This window comes from Buteo buteo, chromosome 1 (assembly GCF_964188355.1).
Source record: "Buteo buteo chromosome 1, bButBut1.hap1.1, whole genome shotgun sequence".
Taxonomy (NCBI): domain Eukaryota; kingdom Metazoa; phylum Chordata; class Aves; order Accipitriformes; family Accipitridae; genus Buteo; species Buteo buteo.
In genome coordinates, this window is record NC_134171.1 from 70806056 (window position 1) to 70831340 (window position 25285).

At 38.0% G+C, this 25285-nt stretch overlaps 1 protein-coding gene across 10 annotated transcripts in view; it reads right to left on the reverse strand.

Moving 5' to 3' along the window:
* GAB1 (GRB2 associated binding protein 1) overlaps positions 1-25285 on the reverse strand; it is a 145651-nt gene that overhangs the window by 6163 nt on the left and 114203 nt on the right. For 5 of the 10 annotated variants that reach the window (XM_075035687.1, XM_075035696.1, XM_075035708.1 and 2 more), the window contains exons 4-8: positions 22365-22445; positions 17839-18443; positions 15576-15661; positions 15065-15368; positions 1834-1923 (exon numbers count right to left, since the gene is read on the reverse strand). In XM_075035687.1, the coding sequence (XP_074891788.1) occupies positions 1834-1923; positions 15065-15368; positions 15576-15661; positions 17839-18443; positions 22365-22445 (1166 nt within the window). The remainder of the gene's footprint in view (positions 1-1833; positions 1924-15064; positions 15369-15575; positions 15662-17838; positions 18444-22364; positions 22446-25285) is intronic. The other 5 variants (XM_075035746.1, XM_075035727.1, XM_075035737.1 and 2 more) reach the window with 4 other exon arrangements.

Genomic DNA, 25285 nt, shown 5'->3' on the forward strand with positions numbered 1-25285 from the left:
CTGTTTCAGCAGAGCCAACTCTAGGTACTTTTCTTGGCTCCCGGACAATTATTATTATGCAAACTCTGCCCTCACTGCTTACATGTACCCTTACTGATGAGGTTTCACAGGTCGAAGTGTGGGCAGAATTTGCAGCTAAGACTAAGTTTGCAAAAGTGAGAGATGAGCCAACACCAAGCTTCAATTCCAAGAGGTGCTTGGCTTGCTTCAGTGCTTATCAACAGACAAGCAGAGTAGCAGCATGTTTCTGCCATTAATGACAGCTAACACTGTTCTAGAAAAGGTGCCATTTTTAAATTCCATTTTCAGAACAGAACCACAAATAGAGTATTAGTGAGAAATGCATTATCTCTCCTTCCAGCTTATATGTTTCACCCCTTCTAAAGGTTGGGGGGGGGGGGAAGTGTAAAAGCAGTTTTGGAAAAAAAAATTAAAAGAAAATGATAATATCACATAAACTGCTGTCACAGTTTGAATCTCAACTTCATCCTCCCTAAAACTGTTTTTAGAAAATAAAATGCAATGTCATTATAATAACACCCCTTCCTCTCCTTGCCTCCCCCATCAGTTTGCTGCCTATTAGCAAATTTACCAAGATCAAATGTCAGGCATGTAGCACTAGTTCATGTGGAGTAAGAGCTGTCGTAAGTGACCACATGAGGAACTGACAGAAATCAGTTGCTTAATCAGTGTGGTTGTCTCACAAGGAAAAAGCAGAACTGTACTCATTATACTTTCATTATAGTCACTCTTCAGATTGAATTTATTGAAAAGTCAGCTATCGTATATTGAACATAAGGACTCCCGATTCAAATTTTCTGGATAAGTATCAGTCTTTCGTATTCCAAACAGTCTTCTCCTTTTCTCTGTTAAGAAGTCATAATTACGCACTCAAAGCATATCAAGCCTACTCCAGTAATTCTGCCACTTTAACTCACTTGCTCATAAAAAGCTGTCACCACAGACTCAGAAGAGGAACTACAACTCATCTATCTCAAGATACAGTGTATCATAAGAGATAAGAGTGGCAGAACCGAACTTAATGTAGGCAAGATGATACTAAAGCATGAGTGACACAAAAATTATTAGCTTGGCTCAAGTCCTCTGTAAAGGCTTGAGACTACCTGGCAGGTATAAGCAGCAGGCAAGGTACACCTCCAGCAGAAATAGAGTCAGGACTTTGTCCAAAGCCCACTGAGAACAGCAGGAATATTTCATCCAGTTGCAATGGGCTTTAAGAACCAAAGCTAATATCCCTGACACTTCTGTGAGATTTTTAACCTTATTTGTAGTCTCCTCTACTTCTTGTGACTACATAAGGCACCAACTCAGCACCTTCTTTCTTGAAGCCCATCAGACTAATAGTGCTCATTAAGATGCATAAATAAATCTCTGTGCTAGCAAATGGTTAGAGGATCAATATTTTGCTTTATTTCAGTGTTTAGCCAACAGCAAGAGACCCAAGTAAACTGTGCTTTCTGGTTATTGCCTAACAAAAGTTTTTTCAAGCAACTTACAGGTGAGTCATATATACTTGCTTCTAAGTAAACAGACAAAAGTAAATCCAAGATATGAACATCTATGACTTAAGAGATCAGAACACCCATGTAATGTCAAGGAAATGTTTCCATGCACTGTTCAAGCCAGAAAGACTTTAATTCCTTATATAGGCAGCTTTTTGCTTGGCAAGGAAAATGCATCCATGATCTTAGATTATAGCAGAGGTAAAAAGACTATACAAGAGTTAAAGTTATTCTAGAATAACAGTTTTCTTAATTTTTGTTTTACTTATTTTTATAAAGCTCCATATACATACAGTGCTAAAGTACATACCCTTTCTTCTTGTAGTAAAGTCACCTATGGTTTGTGAATCAGTTCGCTCTAAACCATGTGGTTTAGGTCTTAAAATTTTAGGACTTTGACCTAATTGGTAAAAAGAAGACTCTCTTAATAATATTCTATTTGTAACTGGAAAATGGAATTTTGTAAATAAACAGCACAACCCCCTGCAGAAAGGTTAACGCCACAAGCATAAGCAAGCTGCTGAAGGAGAGTTTTACAGTCTAGCTAGGTCTCACACTAAGGGCTTAAGCACCAAACCAGAAACAAAGAAAACACTGCATGCAAGTAATTTGTCGGAAGCAAGCATTAAAGGTGTACAAAAAGGCTAGAAAGTGCATCAACAAATATTGTAACTGATCATTACTATTAACTGGTTTCAAGTTGCATTACATAAAAAATTCCGTATTTGAGGAATACGTAGCATGACAGGAGAATAGTCATGTTTCAGATGCAAGATGAGGTACCCTCAAAGAAATGAAATCCTCTTTAGCCACAATATTACTTTGGAAATAGCAATATCCCTGGGAGGTCTCCTAGCCACCATGCATCTCCCACTTGAGAAGCCCCACAAATCTTTTTCCACACTGTATTTGTTAAACTTGTTCCCCAGAGGTCTATATCTGTCTGTACCAAAGCCACCTCTCCAACCTTGCAGACACAGGGGGACTTTCTTTACAAGCCTGCATACTGTCCTCCCTGCCCCCTTTCTGCCACAGCACAAGCCAACCTCCACCACAAATGACCCTGTCATAAAATTACATTCTCTAAACCCTTTTTAAATTATATATACCTATATACAAGTGCAGTAGATGCACCAATCATGCCCCAATATTTTATGCTATCATATACTATCATGCTATCATGTTGTTAGCATAACATTCCCCTATGTTATGCTATCACACAATGTGACACTTTAGATGAATCTGGTAATATGATGAAGGGTACAAACTAAGAGAACATTAGAGTCAATAAGCTCCCTCCAGGCAGTAATATAACCCCTCTCCCAATGAGAAAGTTCTTCATCACCTTGACCAACCTCTGCAAGTGTTTCAGGTCACATTGTCTATTTTAAATAAATATGATCAATAATGCATAATAATCCTAACCTTTCATGAAAGTTTATCTGACAAAGTGTTAATATTAGAAAAGGTGAGTGCCTTCAAGTGGTACACCAAGAAGCCATATGAAAGGTAAATCTTTACAACTAACCAAATGAGAAGTTTAAGTCTGACTCTGTTAGAAAGTTGCCCTACAGCACAAAACAGAAAAGGACTGGTGTAGACTCAGATGTGGGCTGGTACTACTAGCAACGAGTGAGAATGCTTTGTAGAAAATAAACTTGGCAACAAACACCAGAAGTTTGCAAATCTCTGCCCCACGGGTTTTGCATATGAAGTGCTCTATTACTGTTATCACTGAAGTATTGGGAATAATCAAGTAACAACAAGAAAGATAAACAGAAAGGTTTTGTACAGTATCTTAACTTCTACACAGTGCTTCTGAGAGACCATGCAGGTAAAACAAAATTTATTTATTTACTAGTAGTGCTGCATAGCAACTTCCTTAAAAAGAAAAGGACATGAAGTGATTTTCACACAGACAGTACTTCTCCAATTTCAAAATCAGATGCTCCCTTAAATGGCTCGAAGTGCCCATGAAAAGGCCAAGCAGTTGGGCAATGCTGACCAAAGCCCCAGATTGTAAAGTGGTACACGAAGCATTTCTGTAAAGTATGCTGTTGACTGGAGCTAAGTCAAAAGCATGACCTAACATGTTGGCATAGTTCATTCTCAGCTGATTCGATATTCTTAAGTACCTTGCCTACAACTCAATGATAAAAGCTTGCCTATAAAAGAAGACCAAGATCTGAAAATCAATTGAACAAATGTAGAAGTTCAAATTCAAACCCCTTTTATTAAGAACAATCTGATGCTGAATATCATTACCTAATCACATTCACTTTGTGTTCCACAGTTTTATAATCTGATTTAAAAGAAATTTGGCCCAATACAACTCAATTTAAAATGCCAATCAATGCATTGACATACAAGCACAGATCACAAGTACAGTGAGAAATCTAGCAGAAGTAACAGCGTTAATGAAATTATTTAACCAGTGTGTACTTCATAATCTCTCTGCTCTTATAACCAAACATAGACTGAAGTGCCTGAAACCATAATACAGAAGATAAGCCCAAGGAACTCAGGGCTATGACTCATTATTTCTACTTCTGTTAATGATGCTACATGGTCTCGTGCAGCTAAGCATCCTGAACTATGATTATCCCCATTTGTAAAATGGGGCATTATGTAACTGCCTGCCTCATACTTAAGTTAGCACTTACAAACCATTCTGAGACTTTCATAAGAGCTATATAAATAAGTACAGGTCCCTATAATATTTCTCTTCTGCATCAGACAAGAACATACAAAATGTTCCAGTGTAAAATAAACTCACTAGGCTTTCATCTCTTGCTGCTGAAAGACTGTTCAACCTAAATAAATTTGGTGGCAAAACAGCTTGTTGCTACCAACCAGCCAGGATAATGCAATTCCTCTAGTTTAATACGTCACAAAAAATTAAAATGTTTATGCAGTTTTGTGGGTTTTTTTCCTGCCTACAAAACAAAAAACAAAAGGCCTAATCTCTGTTGAGGAGCTTATTCTGCGCAACAGGAGAGGCCTGACACCAGGCAAAGGAAAAGGGGAGGGGGGATCACAATCACAAAACTGAGGTTACTTATTTGTGCCTCTAGTGAGGAATTCCTCCACCTTGTTTTTGCCCATTTAAGAAGATAAAGTAACATGAGCTCTAGGGCACAGAAAGCCCTTAATAATATCCCTTACTCAATCAAAACCCATATTTTTAATAAATGCATCAGAAATTTTAGAAGTGCCATTTTTATCTAAAAATTGACAGTTCTGTCACTATCTTAAGCCAGATTTGTGAACAGAAATACGTATTTTTTAGAACTTTATATCTCAAGTACTACAATGGAAATTCCTGGTGGTGTTCTCAAGTAACCTCACTAATCTTCTCCAAGAGCATTTCCTAGTACCTCCGAGAAGCAACAAGCTGAATATAATACAGAGGAGAAAGTGTCTCACACCTATACAGCAGACTGGTCTCCAACGTCTACTCTGTTCAGACATAATCAGTGAAGGTAAGTGTCATAGGGCTGTTCTTCAAATCAGCTTAGTGAAGGTGGAAGGACAGTAGGTAGGTCTCTACGGAAGGCCTGGCTCCATACAGCATTCCAATGCCAGCAATACTGAGCAACACATTTCCTGTGGTTTAGGCCCACAGGCCCAAATTTACCTCATCTAATGTTTAGGCACTCACATAAGACAACACTTCTAACTTGCACGCCTATTCTGGGAAAGATAAATCTGGGTAAAAAAAAAAATATAGTTTTTTTTACATACTCACACACACACACACACTTTTTTTAACTGAAAAGGAAATAAATTGTGTAGCAACACCACTGGATGCAAATCTACAAGGGAAAAAAAACCCAAATAAGTTATGGCAAGTGAAACCAACCAAACAAGAAGTGAAAATTAGATGTTTTCACTGTTCAGTCAAGTCACCACCTGTGAAATGCAAAGTGCTACATCCAGGAGAGAGAAGTTCAGCTTTTGCACATTCTATCAGACAAATACTGTGCAAGGGCACTCTGAGCTGAAAAATCACTAATGAAGTCTATTTTTCTAACAAATGGCTGCTTGTAAAAACTGCCAAGCAGAACAAGCGATTATGGATCTAGCATTAGAGTGCACTCAATTGGCATGAATTCTGCTCCTGGCATTTCGGTGCGTGTCAATGCTGCCTTTGTCCAAGAAGTCATCAGGAGAAGAGTCCATTTCACATGTTTGATTTTGTTTCAAATAATGGTTTAAACTGAAAAACCTTTTGGTTTTTTTCATTGGCTAATGTATTCTCTCTTTTTGTTTTCCACAAAACACTTGGAATACAAAGTTGCGGGGTGAGGGGGAGCAGGAAAGGGGTCCCACCGCAGCAAATTCCTGCATCAGAGTAGGTGGGTCCTAACATTTTCTGTTTTGAGGACGTAGAGCACTCACTGAAGAGCCTCATTTGTTTTCAGGCTATCGCCTTGAAGCACTAGTACTAAACGAGTTTTATGTTAAGAACGCTTCTTTTCTGACTGGCTGCTTGCTCCATGGCTTGCTGGCAAGGGATTTTACGTCAGGAAATGGCAAACATCCTCACGAAAGAGGCCAACGGTCTATTTAAATAGCAGCTATGTAGGGCTTAAAATTTTAAGGTAAGTCTACTAATGTGACATAAAATTTCAGAAATGTGTGATCTGTTAATGCTGTTTCTTGGCCAACGGGACTAATCCTCACGAGACAAGGAGATCAGACATAGGAATGCTAGAGCAGTGCTTTACTTGGAATAGGAGGGGGAGAGCAAAAGGTAAAACCAGCCACATAAGCATCCTGCATCCACAAAAGTACTTTCAGAGAGGCATAACTAACAGCAGTTTCTCGTTTCCATTAAAAAATATGCATCTTTTCCCCTTTTCTCTGTAATTAGAGAAAACTGAAATTTGCACTGAGGTCCAAGAATTCCAGTAATCAGAGCCACTGTAGATATTTCCTTAAAAAACAAGGCTGAAGCTCACAGTCTTACTCCCACAGGGTTTATTATTTGGTTTTCAATTCTGCAGAATAACCTCCCCCTTTCCTTCTCATCCTCTTCCTCAACCCAGTGAACTCTGATTCCCGAGTACATGGTCTTCAGCACAGAGCTCTACAAATATCCTGAATTTGCTTTTTCATCTCTGTTTTTATTAAGACTATTTCCTGCCAAGGTACTTCTAATTAGAAACATGTATTTAGTTATACAACATTCATATCCATTTCCATACTAGTATCCTGCAACAAATAGGAATATCAATAATGTGCTTAGTTCTGATCAGGGATACCACATGGATGGTGATAACTACAGTCTCTTTAGAACAGTAAACCCAAACTGAAATCAACTTAATTCTTTCAATATTATGAAACGTAAAAAGCAGTCATCTGAAGAGAGGCTGTCCAGTTTTCTTAGACAATTTCTCTATTTCTGAGAGAGTAACTTCTCTCAGAGCACTGGTACTTTGAATGCTCCAGAAATTAAGAATTAATTGGAAAAAATACTGATTATAAAAAAGTCCAACTGCATCTGACAGCTAAGGTTCACTGGTATTCATAAAATATTTGCCAAATGCCATAAAAACTATTCAGAGAATACCAAAGCTATTAATCATCCAAATACTATTTGACTGCTCTAATTTGCAAGTAACTCTCCATGTCTATATTTAAAAAGCCCCCAAAGCATGATGAACTAAAAACATTAAATAACAGAGACAATGTTTTAAGACCAAAGTACAGTGTTCTGGAGTGTTTATTGATTATTAGTTTAAAGCTGCACTAAGATTAATGAAGTCCAAGTGATACTACTTGAGACTGCTCCCTGTCCGTCTCCCTCCTTTTTTTTAAACAAAACACAAAAAAATAACAGAGTTTAACTTGTTTATTGGAAAAATCAAGCCTAACCTTAAGTATATAAAAAAGCCAATGGAATAGCATGACAATATGTATATCAAAACCTACGTTTCCTCAAAAAGGCATTAAGCGCACAAGGAAGAAAAGAAAAATTGTATGGAAGGAAGAAAAGATATGGCGTTATTACCCATGTTCTCTTGTTCTTGCTCTCTCTAGCATCTTTGAAGTTCAACACTACCATCTCTACAGCTAGTATCAGAGCAAGGCTTGCAGTTTGTCTTCAGAAAACTCCTATGTTTCATTGTTTTTAAAAAAACATTATGTCCAGTAAACCATAGCTTCCTCTGCAGCTGTGATGCAGCCATCCAAATGAAATCTTTACTTGAAATTATTTGTTGTTTCAAAGTTTTGTAAGACAAATCACAGCTGCAATTTAAGGACTGGTGTATTGTAGCAAGGAACTATATGTATTTCATTTAAAGCTATCAAGTAAAAACTAGCCTTGTGGAAGTAATTTAGTACACCCATGGAGGAAGAGCAATTTTCAGCTAAATGGAAGTCTTTGGAGCTTGTGGGGGCAAAAGGAAAAAGGGGAAAAAAGAAAAAAAAAACCAATAAATTTGTATTCAACCTGTTTTAGGAACTCTGAGGAAGCACCAAAACATCTCCAAAAATCATCTTTTTCAAAATTCCTAAATGGAATGAACAGGAGGTGTAACTTCTAAAATCAAATGGAAGGATAAAATGCATGGATTTCTTAAAAGCAAAATGAACAGTACTTCTGCTCAGAAAAGCCATCATGAAAATTAGTTTCTTTTCCAACAGATCTTTAGTTCAGTTCAGTTCTTGCTGCTGATTAAAATTACCATTCACAATTTTTCAATACCTACTTGTCCTAAAGCCTGAGAAAATGAGTGATCCTTTATTTAAGTATACACAAGACAATCATCATAGTGTACAACACTGCAATGTTGCCAACTTCTAATTGTTATTATTTTTAAAGAAATGTCAGCTCCTGTCATCACAAATGCCTTAACTGTTTCTCTGAAGTTTTATCTTAGGATGGTGTGGTGCTCCTGCTATATCAGGACATGCAATATGCTCACATTGTCCAACTGAGACACTCCAACATGTAAATATTTAACAAGGAAACTGTTCACTAGGCTATTTATAACTAACTTCATGATTAATGAGGGTTCTTAGTTTCCTTAACAACTACCTACTTTGCTTGGGATTTTTACAGCATCGTACTACACTACAACAATGGGCAGTTATGCCAGTCATCCAGAAGCATCACAGTGGGTCCTACGGAGGCCAGAATGTGGCAGATGCTTCCTGCCACATGTGAGCTCTGTATACAATTACCTCTTCAAAGTGGGCCTATGCTCTTACAGAAAATTGGGATTTTCTGTGAAGTTAATCTGTTTGGGAGATGCTCATGAGTAGTCATGGCAAAGATACAGCCACATTTTTATAAGCAATCCACATATTTGTGGTTTAACCACACAATTATGTCATGTAACATCTTAAATGAGAAAAACCTATAAGAAAAACAACCAGATAAAATTTTTAACATTTTTTAAACAATCACAAGTCCCAACTCCATGAGAAATTTTTTCCTCTCCCTTGGTTTCTTTTGTTTGTTTGTTTTCTTGTTTTCAAGGTGCAACTGAGTATTTTGTTGGCATGAAAAGAAATGTGTGCATCACTCACTGTCTCTAAATCCTAGCTTACCACTTGCTGGGCTGAAAATTACCAGGGCCAAGTAGCAGTCTCTTTTAAAGGCAATCATATGGACTCAAGTTGCAGGAAGCATCTCAGATTAAATGCTGATATATTTTTGTTGAAAGATAAACTTTTTGTTAAAAAAAAAAAAAAAGGTGAAAATGCACTGTACTTGCTATTGGTTATTTTTGCCATCAACAAAATAATCTGTGCAATCCAACCCCAAAATAGGACTGAAAATCTTGTTTAAAATAATCTTGAATGCAACTAAACGCTAACAATATTTGGGCAAATCCAATTGCTATTCAAGACAAATAGAGCAAAGTCCAGTACCATGTTGTAGGCTAGGAATCTCAAGTTCTTTACTGCCTCTGTCAGCAATCCGCTTAGTGATCCCGAGTGCATCATTCTATCACAGCTCCCCATGACCCTAAACTAAGATCTCTGCTAAACTGAACTATCCCAGAACATGTTTTTAAGTGCTATGGATCAAAAACATTACAAAAGTGGCAGTGTTACACTATACTCAAATGAATGAGATTCTACTTTTGATTTGCATTCCATCATGGTCATGAATTGTTAATTCAGCCATCTGCCTATGGTTCATACATTTCTTTTCAGAACCTTAAAACCCCCACTTTGCTACAGAGACATGCTGCCCCTCAGAAAATAGAAGTTACCAGGTTACAGGAAGTAGGACATCAAACCGAGACTTTGAAGAACTAAATTCTGCCATCACCAATTCCATCATTGACTTAACTGTGTGATTCAGATATTGAAAAACTGTGTTTTGTCAGTCAAGATGGCAAGCATGTATTTCTTGAGAGTTTTGAACTTTACAGATGAGATGTACACATGCACACACTAAATCTTACAGTGCTATAAGGAATCCTTCTGGACAGCTCCTAAATAAGTATTTAAAAAAAAAAAAAAAATCTTATTTTGTAGTTGTTTGGTCTTAAAGTCTTGCTTTAAGGTCACAAAACCCACACCCCTGCCCCTGGAAATAAATCATGGGGCAGGAGGGGGCCACTATCATGCCCAGAGGCTCACAGACACCCCCCTATCACTCAAATGCTGCCTCCTGACCTATAAAAACCAATTCACACCCTACCCCTTTTATTTTCGACCGTGCAACTTTCCTTGATCTCTGCCTTACGTCATGTTTGCACTGAAGATTAAGATCGTCTAGACTCACAGACCTCTGTCAGGCCTTAAAACCTTCTTGTGGACTGCCAGCACAGCCACCTGGGACCTGCCTTGCCACACAGAGCAGTTCCCTGTGGAGCAGTGAAATGCTCGCTACGGTCCTGCAAGCTGTCAGCAGGATGGAGATCCCAGGATCCAGTGCCTCGTATCACAACCCTTTTCAGGTATTTTGAAGAGCCCCAGGGAAAGCATGAGGTGGAGCAAAAGAGAACCTGGCTGTTCTTTGGTGCCTTAGCTGTCTAGGGCGTCTTCACCTCACTGCATTTAACTCTACTGCTCCTTCTTGGATAAATGGTATTTTGAGGAAGGAACATGTGACTGTCAAAACAAATGCCACATACTCGCCCTGTGGCAGAACCAGTCACAGTCTTTGAACAATTCAGAGAATAAGACCCAGCTGCATGGATGGATGCAATATTTTTTCTGCTTGAAGCCTTTTGCTAGCAACAATGCTTCCAATTTAGCATCACAACTACATGCACCCGTGGCAAGCTAAAGCAGCCAAAAAGCAGAAATATAAAATCAATATAGACAATGGTCCTTTATAATAAAAGAAATAGCACCCTGAAAAAAAACAAATTAAAAAAAAAAAAAAGATTATTTTTGTCATTCAATTACAGGTGAATGCGGAAAAGCACCTGGCCAAGCGCTCTCCGTTTTGTCCCAAGCAATGTATCACTTACCTTCTGGTATGCTTCTCTAAAGAAATAGTAAAGCGCTTTGATTCAAGTTATATTGGGGTAGGAAGCCAACACCATGTTTTGAAATGACTTTCAAGACTTCCAGAAAGTACTGGAAGCTCCCCTCATTTACAGAAGTGGCTGTAAGCTAGAAAAATGAAGCTACATAAAAATGTAGTGTAATCTCAAGGCTATATATATTTTGTTATTATTTTTTAACCCATTTTCTAAAACAAAGCTCTTCTAGAACCCAGTGGGAAAAGACACAGGGCATCTCACCATGGCTCCTGGCCCAGGTTACCCCTTCAGGTGGGAAGACTGAAGAGCCTCAGGCTCTCACAGCAGGGCTGCACAAGTACCCTCCTCAGAAGAATGTGCATGTACTATTTATTACCTACATTTGGTTTACCAATGTTATTGATTTTTCATAACTCAGTTGTCTGTCACAGTTGCTACTTTTATATAACTGTACCTATTCTTAAAAATTTGGAGAATTTTAACAATTTAATAAATTATCCAGAACGTCAGATGCTTATATCAGAGCTGTGAAGACATACACATTACAGTCACTACTGCTGAAAGACAGATTGCCAGATCCTTGCTGCCTGACACCTTATTCTTCAAAGACAGCAGAACCAGAAGTAACTGAGTATGTGTTTCATCTCAGGTTTACAGAAGAGAAACAGCAGAGGGGAGAGCAGGCTGTATGCACCAGAATGGCCACTGCCATCACTGACCCCTCCATTTTCTAGCCTTGTCAAACTATACTGCCTGTAAGCAGTAAGCCATTAAACCAAGGAAAACCAGAGGAGATGCTACACATACACATTTGACAACAAAAAGCAGTGCATTCTTTCTTTATGTGCTAGTTTCACTGCATTATTTCTGTCAAATGCATTTTTAGCGCTGAACGTAACAAACTTCCCTAGCCCACACAGCAACATTACTGAGCTAGAGCTAATGCTCACGTGAGAGGCGATGGTGACATTTCTCAGTAACAAGGATAGCTACCAAAAAGGAACTGTTACTTGGAGGCAGTGTAAACACTATTTTTGCAGCAAACTCTAATAAAAAAAGATACAGCAGCTTCTTCAGACAGAACGTGCGATGACCCCTCATATACCTGGAGGCCTTATCACCAACACACCTGAACTCTGCAGTAATATCATCTTTTAGAGAAGCAGCAAGGGTCTTCAACAGAAATTCTTGAACCAATGGCATATTAAAAACCAACAAACATTCATAGGAGAAATACCCAGAAGGTAACTATGTTATGCACCATTTCCTCCCTTTCTATGTCTGCCTAAGTTTTATTGAACGTACCAGCCAACCTGATACTTTCTATGCCCTAACTTGTAGCAGAAGACCATTGCAGTACATTTATATAAGCAGAAACAACCTGATAATTTAAGTGGCTACAAGAACTTGAAAGCTGGAAAAGCACCACAGTATAATATAAAGCGCACACTCATTTTAGTTAGGTAAGGGTCCACTAAAACAAGAGTTTTATCCCATTCTAATTTAAAAGGAACTGCAGTTTTATTTTCCCAAAGGTATTTCTGGAAGGAGTTATTTGCATGAAGAACTCAACTACTGAAATGGGAATATATTACCATCCTGATATGTCATCGTATCTGCTCTTCACAAGAATGGAAGACTCGCAGTAGTCCACTTGACAAAATTTGAGTGAGCCAGTGTGTGTGTGTGTGTGTTACTAAGATAAAACCCTCAGTGATAAATCAGAATCATTACCATTCTTAGTAGCTCATGACCTTCATGAAATTTTTTACAGCCCCTATGCATTTACTATACAATATTTACCTCTGCGGACATTTTTATTTTAAAATTACTTTATCTTCTAAATTATATTAAATAATCATATTATTTTACAGTGATAATAGCTTCTAAAATTCTAGAGGCAAAAAATACAGCTAGTTACTATACACTCATTAAGAGGTATGTTAGTCCTTCTAAAAATCTTTTCCCTGATGTTAGCTAAGTCTTTCTAGTTGTAAAGCATTTGAGGTCAGGAGCAAAGCAGGAGCCTTACATGCCACTTTTAGAATGTGAAACACTAACTCAGTTTCAAGAAGAGAGATGCAAGAGCAGCAACGCTGCCCCAGCAGACATCTGTGCGACTGCTTTGCACTGCCAACAGCAAAAGTGAGAAGCTTTTCAACATAGAAATTTACTACTTTTGAAGGTCAAACATTTTATCAGTAAAATACACAAACTGGCCAGTCAGGGAAAATATTTTAAAGCAGTTCAGTGTTTATTTTGAGAATATTTTCCAGTATCAGCTTTCATCAATCTGTTACTGTCCAGTATTTCTTAAGAAATAAACAAAACTACTGTCTGGTAACATGGAAACCATTAGATACAAGCAGAGAGCCAAGGTCTTGAAAAAGGCCATGCCTTGTTTTCTGAAGATGGACAGCCAGAATGAGATGTGGTACTTCCCATTTCCCACTGAGATCATCTATGTCATAATGATATTGTCTACTTCACTTAATTACAGGCTTCTTTCACTTAGTGGTAAAAATACTAATGTAAAGTTTTAGTTAGTGAGTGTTTCGGATCATCTGAATATTTGCTATCATGTTTTCCCCCAAATAGTCAGCCATTCTCAGTGTAAATACTAATTTTTCAAGCACATAATTTTAAAAATAGGACTTACTTGAAAACAAAATAGTGCAAACATTTGACCTAATGTTCTTTACTTCCCACTTCTACAAGAAAGTTAGTTATCTTGTCTGAAAAACTGCATAGTAGGGAAGTGAGTTCCTTAAGCATTTACCTCTATTTCTGATAGGCTGGCTGATAAAACATTTGAGATTAACTGGAAAGTCTTAAGCTATTTATTAGTGATTCTCTATGCAAATATCTCTTATAGATACATCACAACAGTATCTTTTTTTGTTTAAGAACACTGGTCACCCAAATAAACCTTATTTTAAGGAAAAGTAAACCTAGTATGCACCAGATTCAGGAGATTCATTTTTTAGGATAGCTTTGAAGGGGCCCTCTGAAATTTGGGGTTTTTCTTCCATTTTGTCATTGAAGTTGTTGCGGCTTCCTCAGACGCATAACAGTCATCTTCCACACATTCAGCAGTTTAAAATATTTCCACATAAAGCTAGTTTTCCTTTTGTTTTATGACTTTGTTTAATGTACCACACTCTATAAAGGCAAGGAAATTTTCACCTACTACAGTTTATACAATTTTCAATATAACCATGGCACCCAGCTCCTGTGATAAAGCAAATGTATCTTAAGAGCTGGCTTGAATTAGCAGTTCCCTCCTCCCATTTGGATCCCAAGGAAAATACATATGGTAACCTCACAGCCCACATGTTCAACATCTTCCCGTGACTGCCCCATGTGGCCACTAACACTTAAGCATTAAGCAGCTCCAACATGAAATTATTTTCCTTGCTTTTACAGACTGAAATGAGGACTTAACATTAGCTTTAGTAGTAACCACTATTTCTTTGATCTAATTCTTCCTTCATTTGAACACATTTGTAAGAATTATTCTATGTAAGAATTTGTAACTGCATACTTTGAGTAGGACTAAAAAGCAGCACGATATACAACTCATTCTTGTTGAAACAATTAATTTCTTCCAACAATGTTTACATCAAAAGCAAATACCTAAAATAGTTAAATAAGTTATTTTTAACTTTTACTTCATACAATGAAAAACGTGTACTGATCCCGTACCAAGCACTGTTACGGCCATAAATTTGTATTTTATCCAATGCCTTGCGTGCTCTGTCTCCATCACAAGTCAGCTAGCTGTCTTCTATGTGTAAGGACTAAAACACTGCTGAGTGTTAGCAATTCTGTGTCACCTTTTCATTAGTAACTACAGCAATAAAATGTAAACCTATGCTTGTATTTGGCATTGTTTTTGTGGTGTTTTAATATGATTAAAAATAATCCTAGGATTCATTTATGTTATGGCCATCTCGTAAGATAAAAATTATTCTGTTAGAATTTCTAAAAATATGATAATTTTCCACTAATCAGAAGTTGGGAAAGCTATGTTATTTTCTTAGATGATAAAAATCAACTGCTATTGGACATTTTCCTCACCTTTTCTGTCTGGTTTGAGGTTCCGATCCACTGGCGGTGGTTCACATTCTGCAACAGGTACTGACCGTCTGGGAGGGGTCTTTGGACTCGACCTGAAACCCATGTGAGCAGGAGGAGGGACTTGCTTTCCAAATAACGGAAAATCAAACGTGCCTGGTGTCATTGGTACATAGTTTGTTTCCTGGATGGGTTCAGTGAAGCTGCTGGAATGCTGTCGTGGAGGAGAGTTGGGATTCATTGGGACATAATTTTCATCTAGTTCTTCACTTGAAACACTTCCCACTGTCAACATGCTTCTGTTTTTCTAGAATTAACATATATTTCCTTTAACAAAATAAGTTATGCAATCAGCTGTGAATCATATGAGTTTTTTTAACCTAATCTACTCAGATTAATATATTCTACTGAAACTGAAAAATCACAAACACCATACAGCTTGCTTTTTTACATGGGAACAAAGAGCATTCAAGCACTGTCACTGTTGCCTCTCATCAGATCAAGTCATACTTACAAAGTGGTTATGGAAGCCCTCCAGTGAATTAGATCTGTCATTCGGAAACGTTCGTGGAATATCATAACAGTCTTGAGAACTAATTTCTAAAGAAACAAGAAGAGAAAGTGGCTATTTATCATCCCTGTTCCTGTCACTTGGCACCAGGCATCCAGAGTCTGTTGTTATTTACTGTCTGCTTCTGAGAGCATACAAACATACCTCCTGAAGCTGTGGCCCATAGATTTTATCGATATACTTGAGAGGACTGTGTTCACAAACAAACTTAGCACTCATCAGTCACAACCTGAAGCTCTTATAGTGGTATTTTTCCATGGCAAGAAAAGAAAAAGTGATTTTTCCTTTTAAAGAAGCAGCAAAGTCTTCCTTTCAAATAGGCAGGTGTAAGAACTTAGTGTAAGAGTGGATTTTGAGACAGTGGGCCCTTATGAAAAACCTATTCTAAAATAAACAGCAGATGTAATTTAGGGTCTGGAGAAAGGTTTTCTGACTGAACGCCCTTCTCGTGGAAAGTGCTGATTCAACAGGATTCAGTCTGTTGCAGGAACAGGTGAATCCCTGCTCTAAGCTCCCCAGTGCGGTCTCCAGGGGCTTTCAGTTTGAATGAACTGCTACAGAAGCAAAGATCTCTCCATTTTCAGGGTCCTGACTCTTGGCAGTCTGCATTAAGAAGGTCCTCAGCTTTGTGGCTGCTTCTCTGGTGGACAGGGGTGTTTGTGAGACATCTGGCTCCCAGGTCCCAGGTCCTACTCACTCATGCAGGCGACAAGCTGCCTTACCCTGCAACAAGCATGTCTCCTCCTGATGCCAAGACAGAAACTGTGGGCAAACTCTGGGTTTTATCCCCACCTTGCCCTGAAAAAAAGCTCTGAAGCGTTTTGGAGATTTCCACCTCAGAGGAAAAAATAAAACACTTCTGTCATTAAGTGCCAAATTAAAACAGTATTTTCAGAAAGACTACTTTTCCTGAGGCTGACAATCTCAGCTTTAATGTAGGAGTACTCACTTATAAACTTAGCAAAATGAGAGAAGATAAGCGAAGCAAAGCAAACAAGGGTCTTTCAGGGTGTTACTTTGTCATTTTAAAACACTAACAACCACAAATATTATTACACTTAGACTACAACATGAATGATAAACAGGAAAATACTATCTGCATACCTGTATGATCACATTAATTCTGTATATTGCCTCCTCTAAAAGGTCTGTCCCTGTCCCCTTCCTCATTTCAGCTTCCCATCCTGTATCTAGCACAACCCCAACAATTTTCCTTTAAAATCCCCTCTAACATTAGCATTGACTCTAACCAGTTTAAAATTTCACTTTAAAACTAACACTGTAATGCCCACCTGCCTCAGGAACCTAAAAAATCCAAAACTCTTAGCCCAAGAGTGGTTAACAAGACGAGAACAACTGCTTTCTGTAACAGTAAATATCACCTTCCCAATATCTACTTCTCGCTGCATTTCTCAAGTTTAAACCTGAATAAGACCAGAACAAAAAAACAGGCAGAAAAAGCCCCCAAGAAACACCAACGTCTTTAAGTAGCTCCACCAAATTTGGCAAGACCTGAAATACACCCAGCTGCTAAAGGAAAAACAGTAAAAAAATGCACTAGCACATCTGGAATACCAACATTTAGGTGACTATAAGGAACAAATTAAATTTTACATAAAAACTGCAGTACGCATATCTATCGCAAGGATAGAAATAAAGGTTGGTGGCAACGATCACCAGATCAGGGTTGATCTCAAAGCTCTGGGTATACACCAAGTCCCACTGACCTTCAGGAAACACTTCAGCTTCTGCAGATTTGGACCACTATATGCTAACCTTACTTTGGTCATTCTGAAACACTGCTAACAGCAGTCTTGAACTCAGCTATACGAGCTTATTAGCAAAAAAAAAAGATGATTAGTTCTTCACTGCTGTCTTCTAAAGACAAGTAACACCATAAATATGTCTAGGTCTTCAAGTATTTTTAGCTAAGACTGAATGCCACCGTGCAATATGCATCCCTCATCGCATGTTCTGTGCTTTACTGGTTTCCTTTAATAATCTTCTCTTTTCCCTCTTCTTGTGCATTTTAGGCACTGCGACCACAGACTGCTTTGTGAAGGGCTACACACTTGTTCTTAAAGGCTAGAAATGCCCCTCACATCATTCAGCCCATTTGTATCATTCATATCACATCATTCATCACAAGATTACATCATTTAACACAAAAATTCCGGAAGAGCAAAATAAAACATGGAACACTGACCTTTACGAAAGATATTCAAATCTACAGTTGAAATGGTATTACTGCGCGAGGGTGGCATTCCTGCTGTAGGGATGCAATAACTACTATCAGTGTCTGAAGCAGTGCGACTAATGCTACATGTTTCCACAGGAGATCGATCTGCAGCGTGGTGAGGTTTTGGTGGCCGAGGTGGAGGAATATCTGGAATAGTCTCCAGTTTTGAAGTCTGAGACAACGTTCCCTCTGGAAAAGTTCGTGGAATCTGGTAAGTACCTCCAGGTGTGGGGGGAATGTCATAGCTAATGGAGATATGTCTCATCTGTGCGTCTAATGAAGATGCTGCTGATGGGGTATTGAAAACATGTTGCTCTCCTTCTGCATCAGTCCCAGATGGAGATGCTGCCTTCGGTAAAACATCCTGTGAGTAACTCCTAGGCAGGTTATAAAGGCTGCAGTCTGCCAGTGTCAGTCCAGTACGAGAAGGTGGAGAGTCATAGACACCTTGCTGCTGAAAAAAGCCATTCACAGCATGCTTGCTCGCTGATGGAGCAGGATTTTTGTGGGAGGGCACATTATCATTGCAGTCTGTTTCAGAAGAGCTGGATTTTGCTGAGTCAGCATGAGATCTACACAGAAGATCGTAAGATTAAAATGTTGATGAACATATAAAGAAAAACAAACATTACAAATAACAAACACAACATTTAGAATGTAAACAACTAAAAAGTCTACCAGTGTCTTCCAATTCTTAATTTTTTTTTTAAAATGAAATGCAGGAACTCAATTATTAAACAAACAGCAGTACTTAAGAAGGATCCTAAGTAACTACATACATAAAAACCCATGCATGTGAAACGGGTAACACAAGTGTGGACCTTTAGCAGCAGCTAAACAACAAGCTGATGTTTCATACAGCAAGTGATTTCCATGATGCCAATTTGGAGCAGAGTTTGTTTGGGGGTGGGGAATCCCCCCCCCCCCCCCCATGCTGCAAATTAGCAGCACTTTAATGGCACCGTTAAAGGTTAAAATAATACACTTAATCCTTGGGTTTACAGTACTTACTAGTTCTAATCAGTATGAAAAAAAAATGTTAGAGGAAAAACCATGACTGCTTATAACACTCTGAAGTGCATGCCTAAAGTTATCTATTGACCATATAATACTGGTTTGAAATACATAACGGAGAAAGAAATAACAGATAAGAACAGAAATAGGAGGAAGATAGCATGCTCTTCAGAGGAGTGGGGGAGGAATCCATAGGATGCATGTGCAACAGAGTGCTTTTGTCTTGAATGTAAGTTAAGGCAGTGTTGTTAGATAAAACTGCACAGTAGTTTACCTTTGCTGTCTTTGGAAATTCCATCTTTTATGAGAATAGCACTCATTAATACTGGTACTAACCAGTACCAGTAAACTGACACAGAAAGTAAACACATTACAATTTCTTTATTTTTTTTTTAAAACAAACCTCCCCTGTTACCTTGCTCCAGGCAGAGAAATTCTGTTATCAGTCTGACTCCTTGCTTAAATGAAAGTCAAGACAGTGGCAAAATACTAACACAGGTGGAGTTAATGCAGTCCATATACTTTTTGATCAACCATATCATGATATTTCCTGTTTTCCTTACCACAGTACCATACCATTGTGTTAAATTATACATATGTATGTAAATATTTCAGCATGAGTGTGTATCAATGAATAGCTGCTATACTACTCTTACTAAGCTGTATTAAGCAACTGGACCATGCAGTTCACAAAACTTCTGAGGAATAAAATATATAAAAATCAACAGCATGACTACCACAAGAAGCATTTTTTTCCCTTATTTGAAGAGGCTCTCTACATCAAAGTGATCACAACCAAAATTTATTATTCATATTTCAATTTGTCGGCAAGATTGCACAAAACTTTCTTAAGGGACAGCTGGATTTATCTCTCAGGGTTCTGGTAACCTGAGAAGAAAGGAATCCAGTTTAGCTATTCATTTAGGTTTCCTCTGCAGTCATTGGAGAAATGGAGACTGTGTGAAACACAATCTGTTCTTCTTAGATATCCATCTAAACCCGATGAATCACTCCCAAAGTGCCTCTCTGCTACTTATCAAGGGAACAGACGTGATTAGCTTAGACTGGACATCTGCAGTAAAGAGAAATGTCATTCACCTAACCAACTGGTTTTTGTTCTGTTTAATAGCAGTGATACAATCTTCCATCAGTCCAAGCAGCTTATGAGAGTTCTTCTCTGGCTTTAATTAAATCACTTTTTTCTATTAGCTTGTTCTTAGTTTTTTTGGTGTGGGGTTTTTTAATTAGAAAAAGTACACTAATTTTGCTCTGGTTACTATTTTAAACACAGATTTAAGTTCTGCCTCACTGGTAAGAATTGGTTTCTAGGTGGCTCTGAACAATAATCTGCATTTGGTTTAACAGACCCCCAAAAAGAGAAGAGAATGTTCTCATTAAGTATTTACCCTTGGCACAACTGAGGAAGTGAAATTTATATTCCTTATGATGCTGACTATCAAAAACATATCTCATTTGCTAACAGTTTACTTCCTTTGCCTCAGAGCTTCAAAAATTCACTAAGAAACCACTGCAAGTGTAACACACAAAAAATAGAGCACATAGGACTGAAGGAATTACATGAGGTTACAGAGTGCATAATAAAGTGTGCACATACTGCGTGACTAGTAAGACTCTGAGTTTAGCCCCTGCTGCAGCCCTTGCTCTTGAAGGATTCATTCAGGAGTTGCTCACTTTCTGGATGTACTCTTCTAGTTCTGTGGTATTCATTCAGACCAAAGTCCCAGCAAAAGTCACGTGTGTTTTACATAAGCAAGTATGGCAAGGATTGTGATCTGTATTTTACATGCTATAAAAATAAAGTGGGCAGTCTAGAGAAGCTGGACACTGACAATCAATTGTAGAACCAAAATTATTAGTTCCAGTTCACTAGGATATACTTTAAAATGAAAAAATTCCAAAACTACAGAAATAAGATATAAACACTACATTTATCTTACAAAAACATGCAGGAGTATATAACCAAAGCTCAAAATGCAACAACAGCACATGTACAAGGCCAGTGCTTAAGGATTACCCATCATACATAAGCAACAAACACTATCATTTTTAAATTCAGGAGTTTTTATGGGTCTAAGTGAATGCTGCTGCTTCTTTCTTGACCACAAGCACTTGTGAAAACAGATGACTTTCAAAAGCCATGACACAAGGCAGCCAGGCCTGTCATTTGCTTAGCTGATAGCAACAACTTACATTTCTCATTATAAGAGGGCATTTCTGATTTACTTCATGGTTTTAAAAGTAATCTTTTGGAATCAACTTCTTAGTCTATTGAAATAGTTTTCAAAATATAGGTGGGTTGTAACTAATCTGATTTTGCAAGACTGAAAGTTTGAAGACAGTCTGAAACACGGGCCAAGAAAGCAGTTTACATCAAAACGAAGACAGGGAATTCAGCCTCTGAAGTTTAACTAGCTTTCAAAAGTCAGTATTAACCACTGATCATAAGAACACTATGTACAATTTTGAAAATCTACAATGCATAGTTGATTCATGTTACCTCAAGGAAATTTAGGTTAGGACTACTGTTCAGGGACAGACTTTACTCCTGCTTTTTTTAAAAAAGGATTTCAGATACAGGATGATTGATGACTTCTGCAGTTAAGAAAGTTACCTGAAAATTTTTATTTTTCCCACGCACTTCAGAACAGCTCAAACAAAACAATCAATTAGCTTAAATATTCCACTAACAACTGGTTATTAACATAAGTATGAATGTTTTTTTACATGTCAGTTTAAAATAATGGCAAAGTTGGATATAACAATGAAAACTCCTCGCCCTATTTATAAGAAGAGGACATGAGTTCAGTGTTATCAAATGCAGACATCACATATCTACAAATTATGCTAAGTGGCCAAACTATTCTTTACTCCGTGCTAAGACTGGACATCTCTTTCCATATGTCAAGAAGAGATAACTGTACAGCCTGCTGATCTACAAGGACTGGACATTAAGATGCATAGAGAAGTGGTGGGGTATTGAGGCAGGGGGAGCCCAATAAAAAGCCTGCCTCCACATACTAAAAACTACTTGTTGACAGAGACCCAAGAAAAAAGTTTTAAAAGTGTTTCAGTTTGAGGGGTAATCATCCCATTTTTAATATGCTGTATTAGGTCTGGTTTGACCACTCATTCTTTCGAGCTGATTCTTTTCCCATCTGCAGGAATTGGTATGAGCAATCAAACAGAATACTATGAACTAAGTGGCAGCAAAACTGCTCTTGTGGGCCAGCAATCTGGGAAGGAAACAGCAAACATAGTAAAAATGTGGATAGATAAATAAATAAATATTAAACCCGCTCTATTTCTAGAAAATGGAAGCCAAAGTTACATAGTTTCTCTGTTAAAACTTACAGAACACCATGCAAGACGCATCTCAAACAAACAGTATTTTCAGGCAAGTTAATGGCTCTGTGATTAATTTTTCACACGTGTTCCAAATATGGCTACTGTTCACTCACTGCAGTGGAATCTTTTTACTTTCAAAATCTTCTAATAGCAGGTATTCCTGCCCTTCTTCCGAGAGAAAGGGTGACCCTTGGCTGGTTCATAAACATAGGAAAGATGAGGAAGACAGCGTTTAGTATTGCAATATACCTCTCGAATGAGCCAGAACAATAAGGGTTTTGGAAACTGTCTTTGGCTGCATTTTCTTATTTAGGATCCAAGTAAGAACCTTAAAATCTCACTAAATGCTACAGTCGAACAATGCTTTCTCTCAAGTTAACAGTGATCAGAGCATAAAACTATTTTAGACAAAATACAGCATAATTATTACAGCTGCAAGTACTGTGTCCAAGATATTCTCACAACAGTATGTGGTGCATTGCATTTCACTGTAATGAAGCATTTCAAAATTATTTGTTAGTTCATAACAAATTCTTAACCACAATTCTTAAAAATTTCAAAGAGGCAGCTGGGATACTTCCTCCATGTTTCACAGTTACCTGTCTCACCTGGAAAAGAACCCCAAAACCTTGAAATAAAATTCTGTGGTTCCCAGATTATCTATAAAGTAACATGCAAAATTAGAACAGAAAACGTTCCCTCTGCATATTGTCAACATTAAAGTCTAAAGGGAAAAAGTCGTAGAAATAAACTGTTCCAGTAACAATACCTGCCTATATAATTACATCTATTAAGCTTTGCACTTTACACTAAGGAAAAAAGGTTGTATGAAATACACAGATAAATTGTTCCAAACCTGGAAATCAATAGGAAAATGATGCAGCCATTTAATTTTTTTCTTGACCTGTCACAGGATGTGGATTGGGGTAGGGCACAGGGTGCCCTCTAACTAATCATCTTAGTAATATGCTATGCAGACATACATAGCTCTAATTCCATAGGAAAAGGTCTATAACCTCCATACTGCAGCCTAAATCCAGCAGAATACCTACGGTACCAGACATGAAACATAAGCAGTCATTTTAGGTGGAACTGAAACTCCAACAACTATTATTCTAAATTTTCATTATTACAGCCTTCTTAATAAAAGGACATAGCTAGTTAGTGAATTTAGTTAAATATAATACATTAAGCCCATATAATTTCCAAGTAATCACAATGCCAATGTTTCACTGTCTTCAAATATTCCTAGAAAAACATAATTTATTTAAACAATCTCTATACTCCCAAAGACTTTGTTCAGTTCTTTCTCAGTTCCCTCAGCATTTTATCTCCATTGGACCTTCTGCCCTCCCCAACACCCAAATACCTTCTCTCCTATGTCACCAGTGTCTTCCTCAAGAAATTTTGCAGGCTATTCATGGACTCTATACCTTGCCATGTTTTGTGCCCCCTTTTATGGTCTTGTCAGACTTCACTCCCTCTACTTAACCCACACGTCACACAACTGTGGAAGTCAGGTCAGAAAGTCAATTACACATCCCAACCTTGATCATTCCTAAAATCACACTTCATGTGGTGGTGTTTGAAATCCACTGTGTGCCCATCCCTTGCAGAAGAAAACAGGCACTCAGACACATTTCTGATGAGCCAGGGTGCTGAAATGAAAAGTCAAGATTTCTCTGCCAAGCTGCTCTGGAAATGATACTGAACTTTTTGTCAGCTCCTGGCAGGAACGGTGACATATCTCTTGGGCACCATCAGCTTCTAAACATCACTAAATGCTGAAACCTTTTAACACTGAGAAAGCAAACACTGGGTTTCCCCTTCTCTTGCAGGAGGCTTTGGGGCATGCCGTGCTGCCTGTAACCTGCACATTCCATACACTGGGAGAACTGTAGGCTCATTCCTCCGTTTTATAAGAACGATTGTAAAGGGTGGATACTTTTCTACCATGTAATCATCAGTAAACGGAGCAGGAAACACCTCAGGCACAACAGAGCAAGATAAAAATGCCAAGGGAGCGGAGAGCACATGGCACAGGTAAAACTGGCAGAGCATCAAGGTGTTGATGAAGAAGGCACCGCCACTAAAAGGTATGGCCCTAAGGGAGTATGTGAAATACTCATGAAAACACTTTCAAAGGAAGCTTTCCTCAGCCTTCCATGTACTTGTATGCAATCACAAAAAGAATATGACGTTTTGTTTATTTTTCTGGAAATACCCCAGCAGATTTTATTTTAACTTACTGTAGAAAAGAGGTCTGCCAGAGAGATTTATAAGGCTCTCCCACAGAATACTCAAGGTTGGAAGGGACCTCTGGAGATTACCTGGTCCAGCTCTTCCAATACCTCTAAGCACAGCCAACTTCAAAGTCAGGCAAGGCTCCTTAGGACCTTGTCTAGTCAAGTTTGTTTGTGGTTGGCTTTTTTTTTTTAAAAAAAAATCTCAGAGGACGGATATTCCACTAAGACCCTGGGCAGCCTGCTCCAGGTATGGCTGCCATGATCCATTCTGAAAAAACATAGTAATATTTCTCAGGTAGCTACCATAAATATCATAACCTCTCATGCAAGAGATGCTGTACGTCTGTTTAAGTTAGAAGTCGGAGTTGGAGAAATAAATATACACTTAATTTAGTAGAAGTTGCCAATTCTTTCCTTAAGATTTCCTATTATACGCTTCTCTGGAGAACTGACTGTTTGGATACTCTTTATTCAGTAAAAAATAAGGCTTATTTTAGCTTATTTTTAATTACCTGTTATTGGAAAAAGTTAAAATTCAGGATACAGAAATTGAGTGGTTTAAGTCTCCTGCATTCTTAGTTACCATAAAATAATTATCTTTTACTCTTGCTTGAGAGTCTGAACTATGTTAGTAATAGTCAACAAGTACCATTTGAGGATTGCTATATTCAGTGATGTGGTAACCTGGCAGGTGATAATAAATGGCATGTTTTACTGTATCCCTTCCATGAAAGCTTTAACTGGCAAAACTGGGGCACCAAATACCAGAAGAGAAAAAGGCTAAATTT